This window comes from Perna viridis, chromosome 14, assembly GCF_037379345.1.
Source record: "Perna viridis isolate PV_CMFRI_1.1 ecotype Kerala chromosome 14, ASM3737934v1, whole genome shotgun sequence".
Taxonomy (NCBI): Eukaryota; Metazoa; Mollusca; class Bivalvia; order Mytilida; family Mytilidae; genus Perna; species Perna viridis.
Window position 1 is genome coordinate 4,618,352 of NC_142458.1, and position 25,342 is coordinate 4,643,693.

The 25,342-nt window shown below is 33.9% G+C and overlaps 1 protein-coding gene across 5 annotated transcripts in view; it reads left to right on the forward strand.

Moving 5' to 3' along the window:
• Nucleotides 1–25,342, forward strand: part of LOC148597817 (E3 ubiquitin-protein ligase UBR5-like) — a 54,754-nt gene that overhangs the window by 11,014 nt on the left and 18,398 nt on the right. For 2 of the 5 annotated variants that reach the window (XM_088562547.1, XM_088562550.1), the window contains exons 13-40: nucleotides 223–344; nucleotides 872–985; nucleotides 1,498–1,609; nucleotides 1,862–2,016; nucleotides 2,333–2,524; nucleotides 3,344–3,425; nucleotides 4,951–5,073; nucleotides 6,413–6,539; nucleotides 6,910–7,091; nucleotides 7,525–7,693; nucleotides 8,261–8,587; nucleotides 8,983–9,129; nucleotides 10,479–10,603; nucleotides 11,442–11,568; nucleotides 12,971–13,076; nucleotides 13,464–13,630; nucleotides 14,247–14,427; nucleotides 14,957–15,127; nucleotides 15,723–15,837; nucleotides 16,096–16,236; nucleotides 16,922–17,080; nucleotides 19,005–19,118; nucleotides 19,899–20,149; nucleotides 20,335–20,569; nucleotides 20,909–22,004; nucleotides 23,121–23,276; nucleotides 23,863–24,079; nucleotides 24,625–24,804. In XM_088562547.1, coding sequence (XP_088418673.1) covers nucleotides 223–344; nucleotides 872–985; nucleotides 1,498–1,609; nucleotides 1,862–2,016; nucleotides 2,333–2,524; nucleotides 3,344–3,425; nucleotides 4,951–5,073; nucleotides 6,413–6,539; nucleotides 6,910–7,091; nucleotides 7,525–7,693; nucleotides 8,261–8,587; nucleotides 8,983–9,129; nucleotides 10,479–10,603; nucleotides 11,442–11,568; nucleotides 12,971–13,076; nucleotides 13,464–13,630; nucleotides 14,247–14,427; nucleotides 14,957–15,127; nucleotides 15,723–15,837; nucleotides 16,096–16,236; nucleotides 16,922–17,080; nucleotides 19,005–19,118; nucleotides 19,899–20,149; nucleotides 20,335–20,569; nucleotides 20,909–22,004; nucleotides 23,121–23,276; nucleotides 23,863–24,079; nucleotides 24,625–24,804 — 5,393 coding nt within the window. The remainder of the gene's footprint in view (nucleotides 1–222; nucleotides 345–871; nucleotides 986–1,497; nucleotides 1,610–1,861; nucleotides 2,017–2,332; nucleotides 2,525–3,343; nucleotides 3,426–4,950; nucleotides 5,074–6,412; nucleotides 6,540–6,909; nucleotides 7,092–7,524; nucleotides 7,694–8,260; nucleotides 8,588–8,982; nucleotides 9,130–10,478; nucleotides 10,604–11,441; nucleotides 11,569–12,970; nucleotides 13,077–13,463; nucleotides 13,631–14,246; nucleotides 14,428–14,956; nucleotides 15,128–15,722; nucleotides 15,838–16,095; nucleotides 16,237–16,921; nucleotides 17,081–19,004; nucleotides 19,119–19,898; nucleotides 20,150–20,334; nucleotides 20,570–20,908; nucleotides 22,005–23,120; nucleotides 23,277–23,862; nucleotides 24,080–24,624; nucleotides 24,805–25,342) is intronic. The other 3 variants (XM_088562548.1, XM_088562551.1, XM_088562549.1) reach the window with 2 other exon arrangements.

A 25,342-nucleotide genomic window follows, 5' to 3' on the forward strand; every position in this document is an offset into this window, starting at 1 on the left:
TAGTAGTGCCTCACTAGTCAATCCCACCTCACTCATGTTCTAGTGATGAGGCAATATTGTATTCCTTTGTCCTACAAAAATTGTTGTTTTGTTTATTTTTTTTAAAGTAAATTTGATCCAGATCTTTTTTCCAATTTTATTTTTTGCTATTATAAGTATGTTTGGTATTGAATGGGCTGCTACAAATGAAAATGAAATTTCAATATTGCATGTTTATTTCAGAGAGAAAAAAAGCACCAACACCAATCAAAGAGTTTGACAAAAAAGATGAGGAAAACTGGCCACTTAAAAATGTAGTGTTTGTAGAAGATGTTAAAACTGTCCCAGTTGGTAAAGTCATCAAGGTTTGTCGGTGAAGATTTTTATTGTCCTTGATAAATACAATCCAGTTAGTTGGATATTAAATTCATAAATTAAATATGATTTTGATCATTTTCATTCAAATGGTAATTTTTGGCCAGGTTGCACTCATACAAATTAGTACTTAGAATGGTGAATTTTGGTCAGGTGGGCCAAGAAAATATTTTCGTAACAATTTACTCAGCAACTATAAATCACAGCCACTATATAATGGTATGCCGCTTCAGTGTGAGTTCCAATATTGTGAGATTCAATTTCAAGTCTGTCGCACTTCTACTTCCTGTTTATGGCAACCTGGCCATTTCTGTCTGACCCATTTTTTTTATTTGGTTGTGTATTAAAAGTTTTGGTTTATTGATTTATGATAATTCATAATAATTAGTTTCCCGCGGACAAAAGGTCTGTATTAGTTAATTTATCATTTGAATTTGAATTTCAAATTATGTTGAAAGCCACAACTCTTCCTTTTCTAACTCTTCTTAGGATTAATGAAGGTTTGTTTGTACTGTAGGTTGATGGTGCCTATGCTGCTGTGAAGTTCCAGACTAAAGACGACCAGACCAACAAAGATGATTTGACCAGTCTCTTACAGGATTGTAGACTACTCAGGAAAGATGAACTACAGGTAATTATACACAGATGTGGAAAAACATTGACATCAAGTTTCCTCAGCTGTCTAGATCATTGCTTTCTTATTTCCAAACCATTTAGAAAATTTACGGCTTTTTTCCCCAAATATTCAGATAATAGAAAGGCTTGTTTAGAAAATTGACTGCTTCTTTCCCAAATTATCCAGAAAATTGATTGCTTGTTTCCTCAACTATTTGAAGCATTTCTCAAACTATCTAAAATATATACTAACTTATTTCCCAAATTTTTTTAGAACATTGACTGCTTGTTTCCATGACTATCTAGTTTGTCACTTTCCCAAAATGTTCAAAGAAATTTAATAAAATAGATACATGTGAGTATAAAATAAAGATACATGTATATATATATATGTAAGTATTTTAATTTTGCTCATGTAAAACATTATAACATAAATGCATTAATGGTTCAATTTTGTAACTACAGTATTTGTTTAGTTGTGGCAGTTGACAGGATTTCTATTTACTCAATGATTTTTCATTATTATAGGTTGTTAAGAGTATCAATGCCCCACGCTTGCCAGACTGTTTTCAGAAGACACCTAAGAAAGTCACTCTTTCAGAAAATGGACAGATTCTAGCTGTGGCAGTTGATGCAGAAGGTATATTGAGATTCTGATCATAGTTAAATGAAAATACTGTCCCTTAATTTTATTTTAATTTGATTTGGGATGTTTATCATGTGTTCAATGCTGAGATTTAACTTGTTAAGACTTTCTGAGTTGACTTTCATCCATCAAGATAATTATTCCTTAAATTCCTAATTTTGTAGTTTCAAACAGACCATAAAAACCACAAAAATGAATCTTTTAGATAAAAATGAAACCAGAGTATATTACTTACGTATTTTGAAGGTATTCACGTGATAGCAAGATCAGGATCAAAGTTGAGTTACCTAGTTTACAACTTGACAACGGGGAAGTTAGACCAAGATGCACAGTTTCCGACAGATACCCAGGCGTTCATGGGAAGTCTACGCAGCGATATCACACTTCATAATACAGGAGATGTAAGCCATTATACATGGACATGAATCATGCTGAATTTTCAGTTTTAGGGGTTGATCATGTCAGTAGGTCTTACCAAATGAAGGCATTTAAAATGCTGTGTTTTAGGGAAGAGTCATCAAGAGGACCAAGATTCTAACAGAAATGAAAAGAACACAATCCAAGGGCAAAGACCCACACAACAATGAAAATAAAATAACGAAAATAATACATACAAAGAAACAAAAGTAAATGAGCAACTCGGACAATTATTTTAGAATTACATACATCATTACTAGAGATTGTTGTAAATCATTGGTTTGACTACTCTATTTTCAGGAACTGTTGGTCCAGTTACAGGATGGTAATGGTGCAATATATCCACTTGCCAAAGACTACAACAGTGGGATTAGGGATCCTATGTGGTTAAACTTGCCCCCTGTTAGATGCCTTGGTATGAGAGTCCAAGCATTATCTAATACAATTCTCAGTCAGAAGAACAAAGCAGCTGTTATTGTACTGGCTGTAGAGGTACATATAAATAATGTTATGAAGTCGACATGATATATTGCCCAGTGTACAAGGTCACATATTGTTCATCAAATCATGTTATATATTGCCCACTTCACATTGTCACATATTGCCCATCACACCATGTCAAATATTGACCATTTCATCAGTTTACACATTGCCCATCATACCACATTAAATATTTCTTCAATCACACCTCATGGGTTTTTCTTGTGGCTCCAGTACTTTTCTGTTTCAATTCTGGCATTTTTGGGGTATAATTACTGTATGCTGCCAAGTGCTTCCCTGTGTATAATTGGAAAGGGAATGTTTTGCATCTGAGTAACCGTTAATGATGTATTCAGAGCAATGATAATGTCAACACACTTACTGTTTCACATCATAACTCAAAATAGATGTATACTCAGCTGGATTAGGCTATGCACATAATTGCACTTTAAATTCATGTTCCAATCATTACCCCAAATGAGAAATGTGTTTCAAATACTGTGAAAGTACTTTAATTCATGGATTATGGAAGAAACACATGTTCGAGGATTCATGAATTTGTTTGTTTTTAGGTGTATAGTGCACATATCAATGAGAATTTCCTTTTCATTGGGAACCAAATTTCTTCCCTACCAACAAAAACCACAGAAATTGGTACCCTACGAACAATAGTACTTTCACAGTATCTAAGCTTCTTGCAATTATTTCAATACAGGTAGTTATCATTAATGGCTGAAAATTAGAATAGAGAAGAGTGAAAACAGGGATTTCAAGTAGATTTTTTTTTCTTAATTGAGATCATAAAATATATAAATGTGATGTGTTTTACAGCATCAGAATTTGATACCACATCTGTTAAGATGTGACTATGAAAAAGTAAAGAATGTCCTGACATCATTGGAACAGGAACAGAGTGAGTTATTGTACTAAATAGTATTTTTGACTTGTGCAATTTTGAAATATTAAAATAGTGGTGAAAATGAATATTTGTTTGTCTTAAATACATAGCTTATGGTTGGAAGTCCAGTATTAAAATAGTAACCTGCTACATTGCTTTTTTTTTTGTTTTTTTGAATATTTGATCTTTTTTTATTTAGCCAGTGCTGAAAAATAATTACCAGTCTAAAACTTGTGATAAAATTGTTATTTTTTAATTCTTTAATTCCTTTTATTGCCATCACTTGGCATCCGTTGTTGTCGTTAACAATTTTTCAAAACTCTTCTCCTCTGACCAATTGAACCAAACTTGGTATAAATGTTCCTTGGGGTATCCTGCATAGAATTGATGTGGGGATTTTTGATCTGTTGAAAAACATGGCCGCCATTACTAAAAATAGAACATATGGGTCAGACAGTAGTTTTTCACATATATCACGAAAACTGTTAGGTTTAGCTAATTCTGACATAGATAAAAGTGTTTAGCATGATGAGATCTATCTGTGGTCAATGTTTTATTTAATCCATTAAGCCATGTTGGAGTTATTGCCCTTTTTCAACATTTTTTGCTATTTTTTATGTTATTTCTTTCAAAAATCTTCTCCTCTGATACTACATGACCAATTGGAACCAAACTTGGTATGAATATTCCTTAGGGTATCCTGCATAGAATTGATGTGGAGATTTTTGATCGGTTGAAAAACATGGTTGCCTTACTAAAAATAGATCATAGGGGTCAGACAGTAGCTTATCGCATATATCTCTAAAACCGTTAAATTTAGCCAAATTCTTTCAGGAGCTGAAATGATCCATATTTATAAGGACTACAAAAGTCTTCAGGGATAAAATTTGTCAGGCCATTCCTTGTAAGAGTTATTGCCCTTGAAAAGGGAAAAATGACAGGTTTTTTTTTTTTACAGTATTCAGCTAATATCTTGGAAACTATGATAGAAATTCTTCTTAAATTTACTGCCTTTGAAAGACAAAATTCAACCAGGTGAGCAATTCAGGCTCCTGGGTGCCTCTAGTTAAATAATAAAAGAAGTTTGATTTATGAAACCTTCACTTTTTCCATGTGTCATGTGCTGCGCAGATGGCTTGTGAGTGGTATATTGGAATCACCATGTCTATCTGTCATTCCATCCCATTTTCTTCATTGAGATGGATAAGTAACTTAGGTTGCTGTTCATTATCAACTTCCGATTTGGGTTTTTTAATTTTTTTGTTAGTTGTTTTTTTTTACTTAGCCATTTCTCACTTAATGGAATGGTTTAGAAATTTTTTGTCTCATAAATCTCGGCTCCATATAGATGGAGCATATATTGTAAGTGATTTTGGTGGCTGTCCAGTGTCAACTTCCTGTTGGGGTATGCTTAGCACGATGATGCATGCAGATTCATGCTAAATATTCATTCTTTTCATTTTATTCAAATGAAGTTAAAAAAATTTAATCTTCTACCTTCATGTACAGATTTTTATTCTAGTTTTAATTATTGTTGTAGGTAACCCTGCCAGTCAGAAACAGTTACAGGATATTTTACATGAACATTGTGATGGAAACAGAAACATTCTTCACACATGTGTAGCTATGTGTGTTCCTACCTCAAACAAAGATTATGATACAGGTACATGTATAGATAATTAAGTCATATGTAGCTATGTGTTTTTCTTCTTCAAAGATTATGACACAGGTACATGTATAGATAATTAAGTCATGTGTAGCTATGTGTGTTTCTTCAAAGATTATGACACAGGTACATGTGTAGTTACTTTAGTAGAAGGAAATATTACACATGTGTAGCTATGTGTGTTTCTTCAAAGATTATGACACAGGTACATGTGTAGTTACTTTAGTAGAAGGAAATATTACACATGTGTAGCTATGTGTGTTTCTACTTCAAACAGATTATGATACAGGTACATACATGTTTATGGATACTTCTGGGAAAGGAAATATACTCACATGTGTAGCTATGTTTATGGATACTTCTGGGAAAGGAAATATTATACTCACATGTGTAGCTATGTTTATGGATACTTCTGGGAAAGGAAATATACTCACATGTGTAGCTATGTTTATGGATACTTCTGGGAAAGGAAATATACTCACATGTGTAGCTAGGTGTGATCCCAACTCGAACCAAGGTTAAGATACAGTTACATTTGTAGTAATGTGTGTTCCTACCCCAGAGAATGTGAAGTTACTTCAGGAGGAGAAAATATACACATTTGTGTAGCTAAGTGTGTTCCTACCTCAAAAGTAAAGATTATGACAGATAAATGTATAATAACTTTAGGTGACAGACATACTTATCACTGTGATGAAGCTATGTATGGACCTACTTGTTACCAAGATTTTGACTCATGAAATGTATTGTAACCGAAAATTGTCACTGAGAAGACAAGAACATTCCTATTTTTAGCTGTGCGAAATTTTTTTATCTCACCCATTGGTTGACAAGTGTGGTTTACGTAAAAAATTGGAACAATTAAGTAAAGAGTTCGTAAATGATGTGGGCTACCAATATGTGTTAGAAAATTCTTTGAAAATAATAATTGTATCAAGAATAAACTGTGATTGATTATTTCTTGCATTAAGTTTATATCCAGTGATTGTTTTGAAATGACCTATATTTTACACCTGGTCGTGACATATCACTTGTCCCATTGATACAGGATATGTAAGCCATTATATAGGTTAGATATGATATTTCTTGAACTTGGCGGAGCCTAAACAATTATATCTTACACTCAGGAGTCTGAGGTTTCTCTGTCTTGCACTGTTACAGATATTAGATTGTCAATATTTACATATGTGTTCTAGATCTTACAACTGAAATAATATATGGCTCATTCTATGAAAACTTTTTATTATGAAGTAAAATGAACACTACAAGCTATGAACTCACTTGGAATGACATATGTGTATTTTAGAAGTTATGACTCACTATTTTTCTATTTTAGAGCCGCCAGCTTTACCTACAACAACAACCAGTAGTCCATTCACATCTGCCTTGGAGGCCATCAATGCTGTTAGTAATGCTGTAGATGCTCTAGCTGCCATACAGTCACGCAGTGCAGAACCTAGAGGGTCAGTATAAATTATGTCCTTTCTCTGCTGAGTCAGCAGAACCTAGTAGATCATTCGAAATCCCGTCCTTTCTTTCTAGAGTGCTCAGAACCTTGAGGGTTGACTGTTATTTATATTCAATCTTGTGTGTGGAGGGGATATATGCCATTTCATTACACCTTTTCCACACACTCTGACAGCACTAAACTACACAAATTAGTATAGTGCAATGGAAAAGTAATGAGCAGTGTTCATGCCTTGTGATTTTGTTAAGCAGTTATAGGTCTGCAGAGGAGATTGAATGATATTCTTTGATATGTTTTAGATTGCCCAATATCTTTACATGTGAACATGAAGTATTTACTTTAATGTCCATTTATTTATTTTTTAGGAGTGTTGCTAATAGGAATGAGATGATTAGAGACATCATGAGAGCCACTACGACAGGACGACCACGAAGTAGTACAGGGTCTCGAGCTGATGACTCGGACAGAGAAAGTGATCCTGGTATATGTGTTCCTACGTTGTCATGGCCACCAGATCCTCCCTCATATGCAGAGTCTCTCTATATGGGTAGGTTTTCCTTTCTGGTCCATCCTATAGTTATGAACTTTTTGCTTTCACCCCATAACAGGTGTGACATATGTGCTTGTATTATAGAACATGTGTACTTTTTTTCAAATTAAAGCTAAATAGACAAATGACACTTTTGACAAAATTAAACCAAACTGAAATGACTAATATGCTTGTGAGATTATCACAGTAAAATGTAAAACTAAAGTCCTATTGTCCTTTGTTTTTATCAGGTCTAGAGTCAGTTACATTGCAATGTAATGCATTACATTACCATTGATTTATCAATGTTTGCAGTACTCAATTTTAATGATGTAATGCATTACATTACACAACTTCACCATTACATTAAAACTTGCCACATTACATTACACATTACCCCAGACCTGATTCTGATTACTGTCAGTATAGAATCCTATTTTTGTGATTACAGATACAGGTATGTCCCATGCCAGCTTTGGCCCTCCAGAATACAGTACTGTGTGTATACCTCCTGTTAAGTTGGATGAGAAAGAAAGGAGAAGTAAAGCTAACCAGATCCTCAAATTACTGTGTGAATCTCCTGTTCTACAGCCACATTTACAAACCTTGTTGTCAGCTAGGTAAGCCTTTGTTTTTCACAGGTCTGTGAATCTTTATGAGCTGTTTACAATAAATCTTAGTTTAAAAATAGTCCTGGGTTCTGATTTTACGATATTATGACTTAGACTTATTTTACACTTGCATGTTTTTATGAAATCTGTGTATGTTTTATAGCCCTATGTTGTCAGCTTGGTAAGCCCTTACTCTGTGCCCTCAGGTGAATTAAAATTACAATGTGTATCTCTCAATTTAAAGCCCCACCGTAAGAATTACGTCTTGGCTCCATGTGCTCTTTGAATGTCATCGTTTAATATAGAATATTGTCTAATACTAAAAAAAAATTATTTTGAATTATTTGAACTATTTACAGGGCTGATTTTGTTTTTTAATTTGCCAGTTATTTTAGACCTATAATTGCTAACATATCTTGGATAATGGTGCAAATAAAAACCAGGAGGAAATTGTACATAAAAGTTACTGTTTCTTTATCTTATCAAAGTCTACCATATTAATGCACATTTAACAGTCGCATCTATGATATGTTGAATTCTTATACCAAATGATGACTTAGCTACTTTTTTTTCTAGAAATGCTGAAGGATTAACTCCCTTTATGCAGTCAGTCAGAGGCTGTGCATATCAAGCATCTCTCTTGTTACTGGACACATGTAAACGATTGACTGTCAAGGATGATTCAGAGCGTACTGTGTTCATGTCACTGATCTACCCACCAGGTTCTACTCTTGATAGCTCACCGCTCCAGATGTTATGCTGTAATGACACATGTAGCTTTACCTGGACTGGCAGGGAACATATCAAACAGGATATATTCGAATGTAAAACATGTGGTTTGACAGGGTCCCTGTGTTGCTGTACTGAATGTGCCAGGGTTTGTCATAAAGGACATGACTGCAAGTAAGTCATGGAAAAATAGACAAGTAATTTAGGACAATATATCACTTCGTTGGTTTTAGTTACTGTCTTGGTTAGTCAATGATAGTAGTGTTTAGAATAAAATTAAAAATTCTGGCTTGTAATTATCCAGTTCTACATGATGTAAAACTTTCTTTGAACAATATTTACAGAATGATTCCAGGCTATATACATATAAAGAATAAAGCCATGGTGATAGAGTATATCTATTTATCTATTTGTATTTGGGTCAACTTAATTGGTAAAATTGAGGACACTGCTTTTATCTCTGAAAATTTACTCTGATAACAGTGTTGAAATATGGTAGAAAACAATTTTCTTCAAATTATAGTAAATTTAGTTTGTACTGTCTTAATGGGAATTTTATCCCCTTTTAGAATGAAGAGAACTTCTCCAACTGCTTACTGTGACTGCTGGGAGAAATGTAAATGTAAAAGTCTAATAGCTGGACAACAGGGACCCAGATTTGAACTTCTTAGTCGTGTGTTAACAGATACAGATCTAGTCACCCTTCCAAATAGTCGGTAGGTATTAGTTAACAAGGACCTTGATTGGAAGTTATGAGTGCTGACAGACTTAAAATAGGGTTACTATCTGTCAGTTGTTCAGCTTTGATTTCCTTGGTTCAGGATGTAGTCTGGCCGAAGTTCCCGGGGGTGGGGGTGTGGGAGCGCCCAGGCTCCCTGGTGGTGTCAAGGGGCAATGCCCCTGTAGTGGGTCCAGTGGCTAAAGCCCCCCCCCCCAAGGCCAAAATGGATTTCAGAGATTTTGACCCCTTTTGGAATTGCTCATCTGACTGCTTTTTTTGTTCATTAAATAGATATGATAAAAATGCAGTGAAAGTTTTAAATTAGACATGTAATTATTCCAGGTTATTAATCTTCATGTTTTGGGCCCTGATCCTTTGTTTTATTTGTTTTTTTTTTAATTTTTTGTTTTGCCTTTCAGGGATTTTTTTCTAAAGTTTGTTGCCCCTGTTGTGAATGAATTAGATTCCAATACTTGATACATAAAGAACACCTCATCAACTTTTTCAATAATAGACTTTCTTTATGTAAGGGTAAATTTAATTGGCTAATGGTGCACATGCCGACCAATCAGTGGCATCCATCTTAAGGTGCTTATAGATGAAATTTTAATTTTAAAAGGGTAGAAATGATTGGTTACAATCGCAGCTTCTGGCCAATCTGCGACAACCTTATAATAGATATTTTACTATTCTAAAAATAACATGTAGGGAAGCACCTCAGGTTCAAATTTTAGGAATTTTCTGTGTGAATTTTATTTGGACAACTGACTATAGACATAGACGCTGCATTGGTCATTTGCAATTTTAATTGGTTTTCTAGAAACACCCGCCGAGTTGCTCATAAAAAGTCAAGTCCGGGGTAGACAAACGAGGAAAGGAAAACTATGACCCGTTGAATACATCAGTTTTCATGGTGCTGATGGATATACCATAACGATCCACGAGTTCATGATGACGACCATAAAACTTCTGTAGTGATGATTTCAATCGTGTAGCAACATAACCCTGTTCCAGAAGCCTATTTGTTAGAGTTCTAGCGCGATAGTGTGTTTTGAATAGAGAGCAGGGATTCAGACATCAGGGTTAGGGTTTGCAATGAAAAGAACACAGGTTGTAGCATTAGTGGACTTGACATTACCATACATACATATATATACATGATATTAGATTGTAGACATTTTATATCTTTCTGTGATTTTGTCTTGGAACGATCTTAGCTTCAGTTTTTGGTCTTTTGGACTACCATGTTGATAATGAAAAACATTTTTTTTTGGTTGTTGTTTTAAATGTAAGTATATTTAAAGTATCCTTCTATAAAACAGGAAGTACACATCTACTTTTCAGAGGAGAAAATATCCTACTGTTTCTTGTTCAGACAGTTGGTAGACAGCTTGTTGAGCAAAGGCAGTATAGGCCTGCTAGAAACAGGGCTCCGGGAACTAGAAATAAGACATTGGTCCAAGAGCTGGGTTTGTATAATATGTAATAATTTGACATTTACTTCACAGTAAAGAAGTCAACAGGATATGCAAATTTGAGAGGTGAAAGTAATGCAAAATATTGAGTTGTGTAATTTGCCATATGAAATTGTTGTAAAGTTGCTATATAAAGAACAAGGAGTATTTGTTGAGTAAATAGATTCTGTATTTAAGCTCTGTTAAAATTCAACTAAAATTAGAAAAGGAAATCTTAAGTACACTATCTGTCTGGATTTAATTTACTTATAAATACTTTAAAGTACTAGTCCAAATAAAATTAAGACACTGCCTTTGGCAGAGGTGTAGAAAGATCAATGGATGCTTTTTCTGTCAGCTTATGTTGATCTTTTTGTTATACATATCTGATAAAACAGTACATTCATCTCTCTCTAAAATTAACAAAATCAAATCAAATCAAGAACAATAACTCCAACAAAGTGCAAATTTCATACACAATTTAGATAATTTTTTTTATCAAAAGTGCAACAGCAGAGTGATACACTATAAAGATTGGCTATGTGGTATGTAAATGTTTCAGAATTAGAAATAAAAGTGAATTTGGAGGGGTGTTGACATGCATAAATCCCCTTCTGTCTGGTTTTTATGAAGACTGCAGTGTATGTGAAATTAGTTTACAGATTACCAGACCGAATCTCATATTTTGAACATTTTCCTATTCGGGCAACTAAGAAAATAATATTTTTTACAGGACCAAGGACATTTTTACCAGACATGTCTGTTGGTCCTGAGGTATTTCATTTTCACTGGACTGCTAATTAAACAGAATTCACTGTTTTAATTTTTTTTTTTTTTGTCTTTCTGTACTCAGCAGATATTGAAATGCCGGAACACGACTTGGAACCTCCCAAGTTTTGTCGTCGTGCTTTGGAAAGGATTCTCAATGATTGGACAGCTGTCAAAGCCATGATACATAGCGGCAAGAAACAGAACACCAGGTATGAATAAGTCATTACTGAGACTTATTGTGGTGTACTGCTCTTTTGGTTGAATTTTTATCATTATGGAAATGAACTCTTTTTCCTTTCAATACTTTTTATATTTCTTTTTTGTATAGAACTAATGGCTAGCAATACCAGGCAACAGGCTCTTATTGATTAATATTTTAAAGCTGTCTAAATTTGAAGAAAACCATAAAATTAGCTATATATCACTTTAAAAAAATACATAATTAAGTTTTCCATACTATGATGCTCCATGTACATGTATGTGAATGTGGTGGTTAAGTAAGTAGATGAGGAATGGTAGTCCTGTGTTGAGTTTCTGTAGCTCCAGGTTCACTCTCATGATCTATAACATGTCTGAGTATGGAATTCTTTCCAGAAATGAATTACCTGCAGCCAGCTATTACTTGGAACTGTTCCTGTAAAATACTACATGTACATGTATGTCCCACAGAAAGGCAAGTCCTCTGCCACCTACATAAATATATTATAAATGGGTTTCAGATTATCCCCACTACTTTAAAAAGAATAAAATTAATGTCCAGAAGAAAAATTTTTCTTGAAGAAACTTAAGTTACCTTTAAAATTCAGTATCCTGAGCTGTGCAGTGATGCCTTATGGAAGTAAGTAATCAGACAGATATGTGCTCTGTTGAGTGAATCTCTCCAGTGCTGTCTGTCAAATGACTCATTCCAGAACTGGCTGTCGAGTGACTCATTCTAGAACTGTCTGTCGAGTGACTCATTCCAGAACTGTCTGTATGAATTTTAGTATTAACTGAGCATGGCTGATGGCATGAACGTAGATGTATAATCACAGTGAAAACCCACTTGATCTTTATTGGTGGATTTTGGTCCATTTGTAAGAACAAAATTTGACTCATGGAATTTTTTTATCTTCCATACATTTGTTTTTCCTGTACATAAATCTTAACTGAAATTTGTTATAAATTTCTTCAAGTGGCTACAATATGAATGGAGGGAAATAAATGCAGTTCATAATAAAGTACTTTCTGTATGAAAATCTATCAGGTATATTCCCAAATTACGGGAACATATTAACTGTATTGATAAAACTACAAATTTTATGTATTATGTCACAAATATCATATACCCGAATATACATCATTATCTGAACCTGCTTCACTCATGCTGTGATGATAAGTGTGAGCGAATCTAGTAAAACCATGACTGTTGATTTGGACTGATTCACAGAGACTGTGTTGACTGTCTATCCATCATGGTTTTCATGACATTAAAACAGTTCTGAGCATGATTTGTCATCAATCATCTATATTAATGTAGTAAAATGATAACATATTATTTCTAGATTTGAATAAAGTCAGGTGATTGTCTAATAATTACAAATTAGAATCTTGGAATCCTATTTTTATTAGTTCCCCAGATGTAGTGTATGAAGACCAGCTTTATCTGGACAGCCAGAGTGGTACAGCACACCTTGATAAATTTACACACAACCTTCTTGTAAAATGTAGCATAGAGGTAGGTTTTTTCCATGATTTCATTATAACAATAATAAAGTATAAGTGTTTGTAAGAGTCAGACAAAAAGGTAAAAATCAGAAACATGCATGTCAAAACCTCACTGTTCTGACAGTATAATTTCACTCAAGGATGCTTTATCTATTTGAAAAGGCCATTATGTGGATTTGCACAGAAATTTTTCAATAGAATTTAAAAAAAATGAGGTTTTTGACAGAGTTATTTGCCCTTTAAATTTTCATTTTTAGTGCATTTCATTGAAATTATATCTCAATGCAGCAACATCATACGAAAAATCTTGATTCTGATGGTGTATTGTAAAACATAAGGTCATTCAAAGAAATTGTCATCATAAATTAAAGTTATAAATTTACTATATTGTTTCCAGATGTTGGAAACCCTGTTGACTACATTGATCCGTGAGATGCAGAATGATAACACAGAGGGAAGGAAGGCAGAGGCCAAAACTGTAGCACGGAGATTCATTCGATCTGTTGCTAGGATATTTGTTGTCATCAGTATTGAAATGTCTCCTGATGCTAACAAAAAGAAAAGGTAAAATCACTTTCTTAAGTTTGTTATGGAGGCAAAATAAGTAAAATTATAGTGTTTATATTTCCTTTACTAATTAATTGTTAACATTTATGAAGGTGATTTTAATCTGAGTGGTATAGATTTAAAGCTTTTAAATGCTTTTTTCAAATCATGGTTGAGACACACTGATTCTATACTATAAGCATCTTATTTGGAGTTATTTCCCTTTGACCATGCAGTTATATAAAAAAATTGTAATAGTTCGAAAAACAATAAGCTTTTGTAATGGCAAACCAAGCCTATTATTTGGTAAATATTGGTTTTTTTATTGATCAAAGTCCAAGAATATCAACAACTTCTTGTGTAATTGTGCCACATGTCCTGTAAATAGACAGATTAGCAACAAACTCCTGTGTGATTATACCACATGTCCTGTAAAAAGATATAATATAAACAAAGTCCCCAATGATTGTGCCACATGCCCTGTAAAAATACAGAATGTCAACAAATTATTGTGTGATTGTGCCTCATGTCCTGTGAAAAGACATTGGTGTGATAGATGAAAGGATCAAATTGATGAGGTATATACACAGTAATCCAGATATAGTCATTTTCATTTCAAATGTTTTTATTCCAGTTCTACATCAAAGTCCTGTGAAGCTCTGGTCAGATGTAAGAAGGCATTCCAGGCTCTCATAAACATTTCCATTGAGGAACTGTGTGAGATGGGTAACTCACTGATAGCTCCAGTTAGAATGGGTGTAACCAGACCAACTGCTGCTTTTTCATTGGTCAGTGGAAATATTGAGGCAGTACAGGTAAGTCCAATTAGAATTGAATTGACAAAGCTAGAATGAAACATTTAATGAAAGACCACTTTCATTTGTTTTTTCTTCTCTATAGAAGAATTTTTTGGGGAAAATTGACTAAGTGCTATTCCATAAAAAGATGTGTCCTGGAGGCAAAATGCTGTAATATTTAGGGGAACCACCAACACTTTAAAATTAATATGCAATACATTCTGCCCCCAAAGACATTTTTTCTGGAATAGCCCTTAATAGGACCTTGCATATAAATAATTGTCAAACAGTGAGCACTATGACATATTAGTGTGTAAGTATCATTGTTCATAGGGTACCAATTTTCATGGTTTTTTGTTGGTTCATTAAACCTCGAAATCTAGTTCCCAATGAAAAGGAAATTAACCATTCATTTGTATGATGAAGTTGTCAAATCCATGAGTTCAAGAATCTGTGAACTGATGATTTTCCCCTAAACCACGAAAATTGGTACCCACGAATAGAAGTTCTTTAATAGTAGTCCTTATCTAAAATGCTATTGTTTCAGGGAAGTGAAGAAATATTCAATGTTGATCCATTACCATCTAAAACAAGTGATTCGGGTAGCAGTTCATCCTACATAGCTCACCCTGCTGTCCTACCATCACATAGACAGAGGAGTAGAGATGCAGTAGAACGAGAGGATGATGAAGAAATGATCCAAGCTGATATTGAAGCTGTATGTTATGTCTTGCTCCCTATTACAGTGAAAATACTTGATGACACTTCTCAACATTATTACATCCTCCATTAACTAAGTATATCAATGACCTTGTCAGTCTCTTTGTCTGTCCTGCTGTCCTTACGTCATTTAATGTATTTTAATGAGGTAAAGGACTGTTTACAAAGAGATGTGCCCTGAAACCTTATTCTTGATGTTCATGTATATAATTCATTCATAGTTTTTAAAGTTATTATTTTATCAGGGAGGAATCGGCCGTGACACAAAAAAACACATAAAGGAGAATGTTGAAAATATTCTTAAATTATACAATGGAGATAAGTTTCCAGTTGTGTTTCTCTGTTCAATGATTTCATCCACGTCTTTGTAATTTTTTTCATATGTTTCTTCCATATTGAATTCTGGAAATTTTGTTTGAAAGCAGATTTCAGGATTAAACTAATCTGATTTTGGATCTGCTTAAAACATGCACTGGATTTTAAATCTGATTTTAAATTATTTTTAATCATACACTGTCTAAGTGAAGGTTTTTGAAGGTTGTATTAATTTTACATTGATTGATATTGTATTTATACCTTCTCCTTATCTTAAGGTTGAAGTAGTAGATGGTCTAGAAAGAGATGACGATCAGTCTGACATTGATCACCATGATGACCACCAATCAGAACACTCAGATCAGGATCAAGGTCATGTAGACCATGAAGAAGGTCAGTTAATATTACTATAGTTTCCATATTGTTCATTACTTAGTTCAGGTCAGATAGATTTGGAATGTGCTCTAATAAAGAAATCTGAAATTGACTATGAATAAATGTTTTTGTTAATCTTTACCTGCTGTGTATTATGTGTTTAGTTTATCTCATTTTGACTCAAAAGTCTTTATCAATTCTTATTCTTTAAATTCCAAGGTCAAAATAATAAAATTTTAGTTAGAGGTCAGGGATCATACATTATTACCTATTCAGGTGCAGCTGAGAGCGATATGGACCTTGACCTTTTGGCAGAATCTGAAAGTGATAGTGAGAGTAGTCATAGCAACCAAGATAATGTCAGTGTACAAAGGAGTGCTGTTACTGCAGCAACAGCTGGATCAGATGCTGGAACAGGTACTTGAATGAATATAGCTTTTTGTATGACCACATATACCACAGTTGTATAATAGTATCATGCTGATGTTGTTTTTATCAACATGAGTATACATTTTATGTTCAAACAAATACTTGAGTATAATCCAAAGATCTTCATGAAATTATGAAAAATTATTAAACATGGTGCCACACCACAAAAGAAAGCCTGGGATTGATTTTGGCGTTGTGACTTGAACCGATACAGAATTAGGTAGCCGAAAAAGGACCAGAAACAAGCATTTTCATGATGTCAGGACAATAAGTTGAGTAAAATTTGAATGGATCTTTTGAAAGTGAAGCACAAGGTGTTATACCACAAAAGGAAGGCAGGGATTGATTTTTGAAGATGTGCCTATAACTGGTTTTTTTTTTTAGGAATTAGATACATGTACCAAAAAAGGAAACAAACAAGCATTTTCCTGATATACAGTGAAACAGAATGGATTGCTCTGAAATTATAGCACACACCCAAACAGAAGGCTGTGGTTGATTTTAGGGATTGTGTTTATTGAGGAATTAGGTCAGAAAAGGGGCCACTTTAATTTTGGTCAAAGTCTTTTCCTATGTAAAAAATTAAATCGCAATCAAAATTCAAAATGGTATCTAGCATGAATGTTGTGTCCTTAGCTGACTGTTGTATCATCATTTTATACAAATCTTACAGGTCCATTAAGTCTTGCTCATTTCTCTGAAGATTCTGGAGATTCTCCTGACTCCTCCAATCAGGATGATGATTATGAGAGTGATGAGAACCAGAGTGTATCTAATGATGCTGATGATATGAACCTGATCGACGAGCAGTTAGAAAGGTGTAATACTTCAGGTAAATATTGCTGAAAGTCATATCATTCATTTATAGTACTCAAATGTTTAACACAATCCAGAAAACTATTGTTTAAAGTAGAGTTAATATGAATTTTTATCCATTACTATAGTTTGTTCTTGCTTGAATGAAAACAGTGTATTTTAGAACTTTTGATAGTGTTTTTCCTCAAAGTTTGTCACATTTTAGACAATGTGTTAGATATATTAAAGCTGAGAAATTATCATTGTTCATTAGGCCAAAAACAAAAATATGTCATTTTTGGGTTTCCCGACCAAGGCTGATAAATTTTCTCCAAAATTAACAAAATCGGTAATTTCCGCCAATTTCCAGTATAATACAGATCATTTCCGGTTAAACCGAAAAAAGTATTTAAAACCAGGTCTCAATAGCGTTTGAATAGGAGACTGATTGATATCACGTAAATCCAAGCATATTACTGATGATGAGCACAATGGAAGCCATGAGTATACATGATTAATAGGTGTGTATGTTAAAAATTAAACTTTCTACTTAAAACTTACACTTTCATGACTGAAACATGATGCTATTTTACAAATATAGGCTCAACTTTAGTCGAGAAAAAATAAAATAAAATACCTACCTACCTACCTACCTACCCTATTTTTGGGAGGAATGTAACCCTAAACAGACATGTTTTTTTTTTTTTTGGCCTTAGTCATTAATCAATGATGCAGGGGTCGCGCTGGGCTTCACCAATGTCACAATTTGCGATTTTTTATTTTATCTTGCGACAAAAATAACCAGTTGATGATTTTCTTGGCGCCTAGGTTTTGTACATTACACTACCTACTACAGGATGTTTATCAGCAAGGGATATTCTCTCTAATTAAACAATTGTGTTGACACCTGTTCAGAGTTAATTGACCATGACCAATTTACGACTGAAGGCAATTAAAGGTAATTAGACCTGGCGACAGCAACTGACAATATCCTCATTGGAGGTGTCAACCAAATGTAAATATATTATTGAGCCAATCAAAACTCATCAAAGGTAAGCACAATAACGGCCATGTGCACGTGGCTACATACAAGCTTCACAGTCCTGTGATACATTCAGAAACAGGCTTACCTAATAACAGAATAAATTAAATCCGATTAACAATGATTGCCCCATCTGGAAGTGTCAACACACTTTGAAATGAAAGAATTGACAAAAGAAAATGGATGACATTTGTTTACACTTTTGCCATGTGATTTTTTTAGCGGGAAAATCGGTAAACAAGTAGAATGGGGATTCCCAAAATCTAATTAAGGAAATACTATTCAGGTATCAAGATAATTAAACAGGGACACAATTAATGGTCCATGATACAAAATGTAGTTTACTAGAAATTTTATCAATTGAAAAAAAATGTAGTTTGTTAAAAATATGAAAAAAAAAAATAAATTATTTATTGTAAGATAAATTAGACCATAAAGGACAAAGGTGAACATGTTTTAAAATCAGGTACTATATGAGAATAGTAATATAAAGTCCTTGATAGAAATAAAATACCTGTTTCTGGAGTAGTACTTCATTATGTTGTGCATTTGAAAGTGACAGACTATAGCTAAAAACCTGCTTTATACATGTGAGTGAATCTTGGGTACATGTATGTCATGAATGGAGAGGTTATTTTGATGAATTGACAAAGATAATTCATCATTGGACTTGATACTGTCATATTGTTTTAAATAAAAGTATAATTTTTATTTGGCACCCTTTGGCTCTAATTTTTGAAAATTGGTGACAAAAAATGGCAGCTGACAATTTTTTTGGCGACAGCATTTTCTAAACCAGAGCAGCCCCTGTGATGTTTGTGGATATTCATGTTCTGTCTATCTGCATACTCAAACTCTCGTTGATCGTCTGTAATTTATACTAAGTTCTAATACCCAGAATATACCACTGTTTACTCAGGTACCCATGGACAGAGAACGTTACAAGCTCCACAAACAATGCAATGGGCCATTAGACAAAGGGAAACAACTGCATCCAGACCAACACCATCAGCTGCCTCGAACTCAGCATCAGGTCAGTAGGTCAATATATTGTAAGAGATTGACAGGTTCTAAAGTAACAATTGTGTGAAATCCAATTAATGCATATCATATTAAGCAATCCCTTATAGTACAAATTTTGGAATAGAAGAAAAATCATCTGGTTGAAGTGTACTACAACCACCTTCTTGTGCCTTTTTTAAATCTGACATAACCAGTCAAAAATTGTTATCTTCGCCACTCAACTCTATTACTGTGTAAGTACTTAATTTGTTGATACCAATTTTAGTGGATTAGGAAAGATACACAAGTTTGTGAATTCTTGAATTTGTGGTTTTGAGGTTTTCAGTATACACATGAATGGGAATCTCCTTTTTGTTGGGAACTAAATTTCATGGTCTGGCTCACCCACGAAAACCACAAAAATTGGTACCCCACAAACAATAGAACTTCAATAGAATGTATATCAAGAGTTGATATTACTTTTAGTTACACAAATTTCTGCATGAAAAATCATCACATTCCTGGTTATTACATATGACCTGTTCTGTGGAATATTAAAAATACACTCTTCCCTCTTTGGCAATTTTCATAGGATCCAATCTCTTTTTATAGGTAGTGAATCTTGTTGTCTTCTTTGATAAAACATGGTTTTAAATTCAATAAAAGCTTCCTTTGTTCATTAATTGATAATAAATTTCAAACTTTAAGTTGAAAGAATATCAGGTTCACTTCTTAACCAAATTATATTGAAATAAAAAAATACAATTTCATAATTCTTTGTTTCAATCATTTTCTCTTTGATGTTATACAGGTGGTACCAGTGGTCTTATCTACATAGATCCCTCCACACTTCGCAGAACTACAACTGTCACTACAACCTCAACTCCAAGTCACGACAGTGCTGTTACCATGACAACAACAGCCAGTCAGTTAGCTCGTGGGTTTGGTATAATCATACGACAGATTGCTGATTTGTTGACAATGTTACAGGATTACCATGCTTTGGCCCCTGGTCTGCCAAGGACATTAGATATCTCTGATCAGGAGGCTTTAGATCTACAGGTAAATGTTCCTATTTACATTAGAAATTTGTTGTAAGGATTATGTGTTGTTTTTTTTTTTGTGAATTGAATAATGAAAAAATTGTTCTGTTAAAATAATTTTAAGCTCTTGTTTGTTAGTTTGGAGAATACTCATCTGTAATATTTATGTCAACCTAATAATATTGATAATGAATCTGATTACAGTACTTTTCTGAGTGGAACTTACGTCACACTTGGGAATGGTTATTTGATGTGATGGATTGCACTGAAGCCCAGTTAAGGTTTGGATCTGCTCTGAGTAATACATCAGACCCCTCTAATCCTGGCCATCCTTTACATTCCAACTACGTCAGAAATCAGAGGATTAATACAGAGGACCCTCATCCTCCTATATCACAGGTCTTAGAGAGGAGACGTGCTAGATTTGGTACAATAGCACGTAAGTATTGTACACATACTGACTTGGACCAGGTACGCCGGTAGGGAATCAATAATTTCAACAATTATAATTCTATTGTACTATGTTATTATATTTGTTGATGAAGTTCATACAATTTGAGTTTTTAACCAGTAGAAAATTGTATTTGATATTTGAGTATTATGTGATTTTTTTTAAATCAATATTTTACAATTTTAAAATGTGTGAAAAATTAAGACAAAAATTATTCAATGTTTTATTTTTCTCAAAAACTGAGAAAGACTTATGTGTAGCAATATTTCAACAGTTTTTTTTCGAAGATGCTTTATTAATAGAAACATATATACTGTGTTATTTCAGCTTCTGATGGTAGTATTGCTAGGAGAGACTTTCTGAACTATGCCCTATCACTGATGAGGTCACATAATGATGAACATTCAGATTCTCTTCCTAGCCTGGATATATCAGCCATGCGTCATGTTGCTTACGTCTTTGATGCTTTGATTTACTACATGAGAAGTGGCACAGATTCTGACACTGATGTCATACGGGATGGCATCTCGGTTATATCATGTGACCATGATGAGAATGAAAATGAAGAACAGGATGATGAAATGACTGGCAATGGAATGTCTGGTGTTGAAAATGAAAGCATGGATGGTGAGAGTGAAATGTCAGTAAAGTCTGGCAAGAAAAATCCGTTTTTCCATAGGTCTGAGTCAACCATATTTTTAGGTTGTCCTCCACCTGATCCTTTTAAAACACCTTTGGTAGAAGCTCTACCATTGGCTGATCAACCTCATTTATTACATCCTAACTCCAGACGAGAAGATTTATTTGGAATGGCCAGACAAACAGTTACTCCAGTCAGTTCTTGTGAAACCAAAGTTCATCCACCTCTGAGTGAGCCTTGGAATCTGTCAGAGAAGGTTCCTGTTAGGATGGCTTTAGCTGCCAGATTATCTGACATTCCAGCATCTGCTGCTGGTCAGGTGACTTCAGTTCCAGGCTGTAGTACTGCACCACCTGTCTCCACTGTGGCATCAGATTTGTCCTTCACCAGTGCAAGTGTTATTGTCAAGCCTCTTTCTCATTTACCTTCCTCAAGTTCCCTTCATCAGGGATCTTCTCAAAGTACAAGTAGAGGTTCAGATGGGTTATTTCAGAGTAAATTTTCTGTGGATGAACCAATGAATTTGTCATCTCATGATTCTATCAGTGACACTCAGTCACAGGATCAGAAGGCAGAAGTTCAGCAAGCAAGTGTCATTGTTCATGCAGGATCATCTCAATCAACAACAAAATCTCCTCTCAAATCAGAAAGGTCTGGTACTGATTCAAAAAGTCAGAGTTCAAGGTCAGATGAGACCCCTTCAAGTATGGATACCATAGTAACTGGTTCCTTGTCAACTGAAGGCAGTACCATTCAACAACAGAGTAGTAGCACTGTGTCTGGGTATGTTTATATATTTGAATACTCTTAATTCAAGATATGGAGATAAAAGATCAAAACATTACTCATTTTTGTCTGTCTTTCACAAAGATACAATGTACATGTATATTGGATATTGTTTTCATATTTTTCTCCCCGTACTTAACTGAAATTTGATTTAATTTTTAGATAGGTTAAGTGTTTAAATCTAAGAAAGCCTTGCTAATTTGTCTTCCTATGACCCCAGATTGGTCATTTAGTGGATTAATGTGCTTTTCAAACTGATGTTAATCTTTAAATTAAGGGAAAGTCATTATGGACACAAAACAGAATGTTATTGCATGAGCATAGTTGTTTATTTCAGCAGATTGTCTGTAGTTTCTATGAATTTTGACTGCAAGTTACACTCTACAGATTGTGAATCTCTTCATATCACAACTCATACATTATTCCAGAGCTTGCTGAAGCTACGCAGACTTTTTATATTGCACTAGAACTCTAACAAATAGGCTTCTGGAACAGGGTTATGTTGCTACAAGATTGAAGTCATCACTACAGAAGTTTTATGGTCGTCATCATCAACTCGTGGATCGTTACGGTGTATCCATCAGCACCATGAAAACTGATTTATTCAACAGGTCATAGTTTTCCTTTCCTCATTTGTCTACCCCGGACTTGACTTTTTATGAGCAACTCTACGAGTGTTTCTAGAAAAGCAGAGGACACTTACCCTACCGGTGCACCTGGTCCATGCTCCCAGTTTTTAGTGGAGTCTTTAGTTGCTCATTTGCTTTTGTTACTTTGTATGTATGATTTCAGTTACTTTATGTTCTTTGTTGTATATGTCTGTTTTCCATGTCTGGTCTTTGTCCCTGGATTACATTCTTTTGATTACTGCTATAACCTTGGTTCCCTTGATTACTCTTCCATAAAGTTATAACCACACAAAGTTTAGAATTGCCAGATCATTTTCATTTAGTATGGCCAAAAATATGGACTGTCATTAGAGGTCTGCAATAGTAAATACTAATGTTTTTACTGTATGTATTACTAATATTTTGTAACAGATACACAGTGTAGACCACAATAATAACTGTTTAGTGTTGTACGATGGTTTAATATGATCTGTTGACTTCACAGAAGCCTAGCCAGTGTTCCTAGTACCAGTACCGAAGGACCAGAAGATATAGTGGGATCCAATGAAAATGTAGCAGGCACTGTTGTCATAGAAACATCTCAAGGTGCCACAGCTGTCATGTCACCTGCATTGACACCATATCCTTTCTCAGCACCAAGGTAAATATGACATCCAGTGTTAGGGTTAGAAGTCACAGAATGATAGTAATGTAACCAAATATGATTGTATTGATTTTGAATGTTCTGGTCAATTTATGTGCTTTAAAATGTCAGAAATATTTCTAACCAATTTTTTATGAAATAAAAGTATCCACATGCAAGAAAATATTTAGACTTAAGTTGTTCACGACAGTCTAATTTATGGTAAATTGTGAGTTAATTTAGGATTTTTAATTTCAATGTAGGGATAGTTGAAATATTACCAATGTATAAACTGAATATTAGCAAATTATGAATAAAAATCCACTAAACATACCTTTTAAAGTTCTTTCAATGTGCCCTTGTAGTACTTTTTTGTAGATTTGCCTCATTAAAAACCAAAATGTGCTACCAACAAATTTAAGGTTAAGATAAAATGAGGAATTTTGAATAAATAATGTATTATTGGCCTCAAACCTAGTCCTTAAATGTTTTTCCTATGGACCTACATGTATATTAATTTTAATTTTATAAAAACAAAAGAATGGCTAAAATTTTATCATAGTAAAATTAGTATGCTTTGATTTTATCTTTGTAACATTTTCAGTAGACAGAATCCTATTGGTCACCAGCTGTCACATGACATCTTGTTGGGTAGATGGCGCCTTGCATTGGACTTGTTTGGTCGTGTATTTTGTGATGATGTGGGGGCAGAGCCAGGATCTGTCATTAGTGAGCTAGGTGGTTTTCCTGTTAAAGAAAGTAAATTCAGAAGAGAAATGGAAAAAATACGCAATTCACAACAAAGAGATTTAACTCTAGAGGTTTGCATCTTCCAGTAAAAAATCTGTACCTTTTTATCAATAAACCAATATTAATATCAGTGAATTGTAAAATTAAAAGTATGGCTGTATTTTGCAGGAGGCACTTAAACTATTATTTGTTGAAAGTACAAACTTGTCTTCATTTAATTACCTGAAATAACTACTGATATAATTGTAAGCTGTCTTAGATGACTACAGTAAAGTTTTTTGTTTAAATTCCTAATCAAGACTTGTAGCAATACATGAAGTTAACTGCTTGCAGTAACAAAATTCTGGTTCTCGAATTTTTTAAATACTGTATGTCAAATATTTTTGCAAATAAGGATGTATTGTGTATACTAGGTGCAGGAACTCATTATCTTGATATTGGAATTGTTCAAGGTTCTGGAAATGTCACAGAGAGTTTCAACCAGTCCTTATTTTAGGAAAAAAAAAAGATATGAAATAAAAAAAATAATTCACCGTTAAATATACAGCAAGAACAATTAAATATTTTGTAGATGAGTTTAGAATCAACAATACAACACAACCCTTGCTTTTTTTAGGTTGAAAGAGATAGAAATCAGTTGATAATACAGTCTTTCAAACAACTCAACAACCAGTTCAATAGGCGTACCAACACAAGTGGTCAACCTTTGGCAGTTCATAGGGCAAAGGTCACATTTAAAGATGAACCTGGAGAAGGAAGTGGTGTTGCCAGAAGTTTCTATACAGCAATAGCTAATGTAAGTCAACCAACAGACAGAGTCTATAGATATTGCAATAACTTGTAAATTCTGTGAAAAAAGCATCCATCATTTTTTTACTTGTAGATATCTTTTAGTCAAAATGAACATGCATTTGATTTATTCCCATTTACAGGTCCCAAAAACCTTGGAGTTACCTCCCTTAGAATGTCAAGGAGATAGTGTGTTGATATCATTTCAGTTCAGTAAAATTATCATAACTGGATCAACTCTTATATTGTACTTGTGAGAGTCAAAGAATCTGTTTTTTTTTTATCATGCTATGAACACACTTAGAAAACTTGAGATATAAGTAGTAGTAGATGGTATGATGTAGATTTGTCATATTTGACTGGTAAGTTAGGAATAAAAATTGCAGAGAAAATTTGCACTGTACAATGCATTTCAGCTTATTATTCAAATGATTGTTTCATTTTTAATCTGCTATGAATGTAAAGGGGGTATATTGTAAGATGCATTGCATTTCAGTGTTCTAGAATTCCTATTTCCCGTTACCCGGGGCAAGTGAAATTTTGGT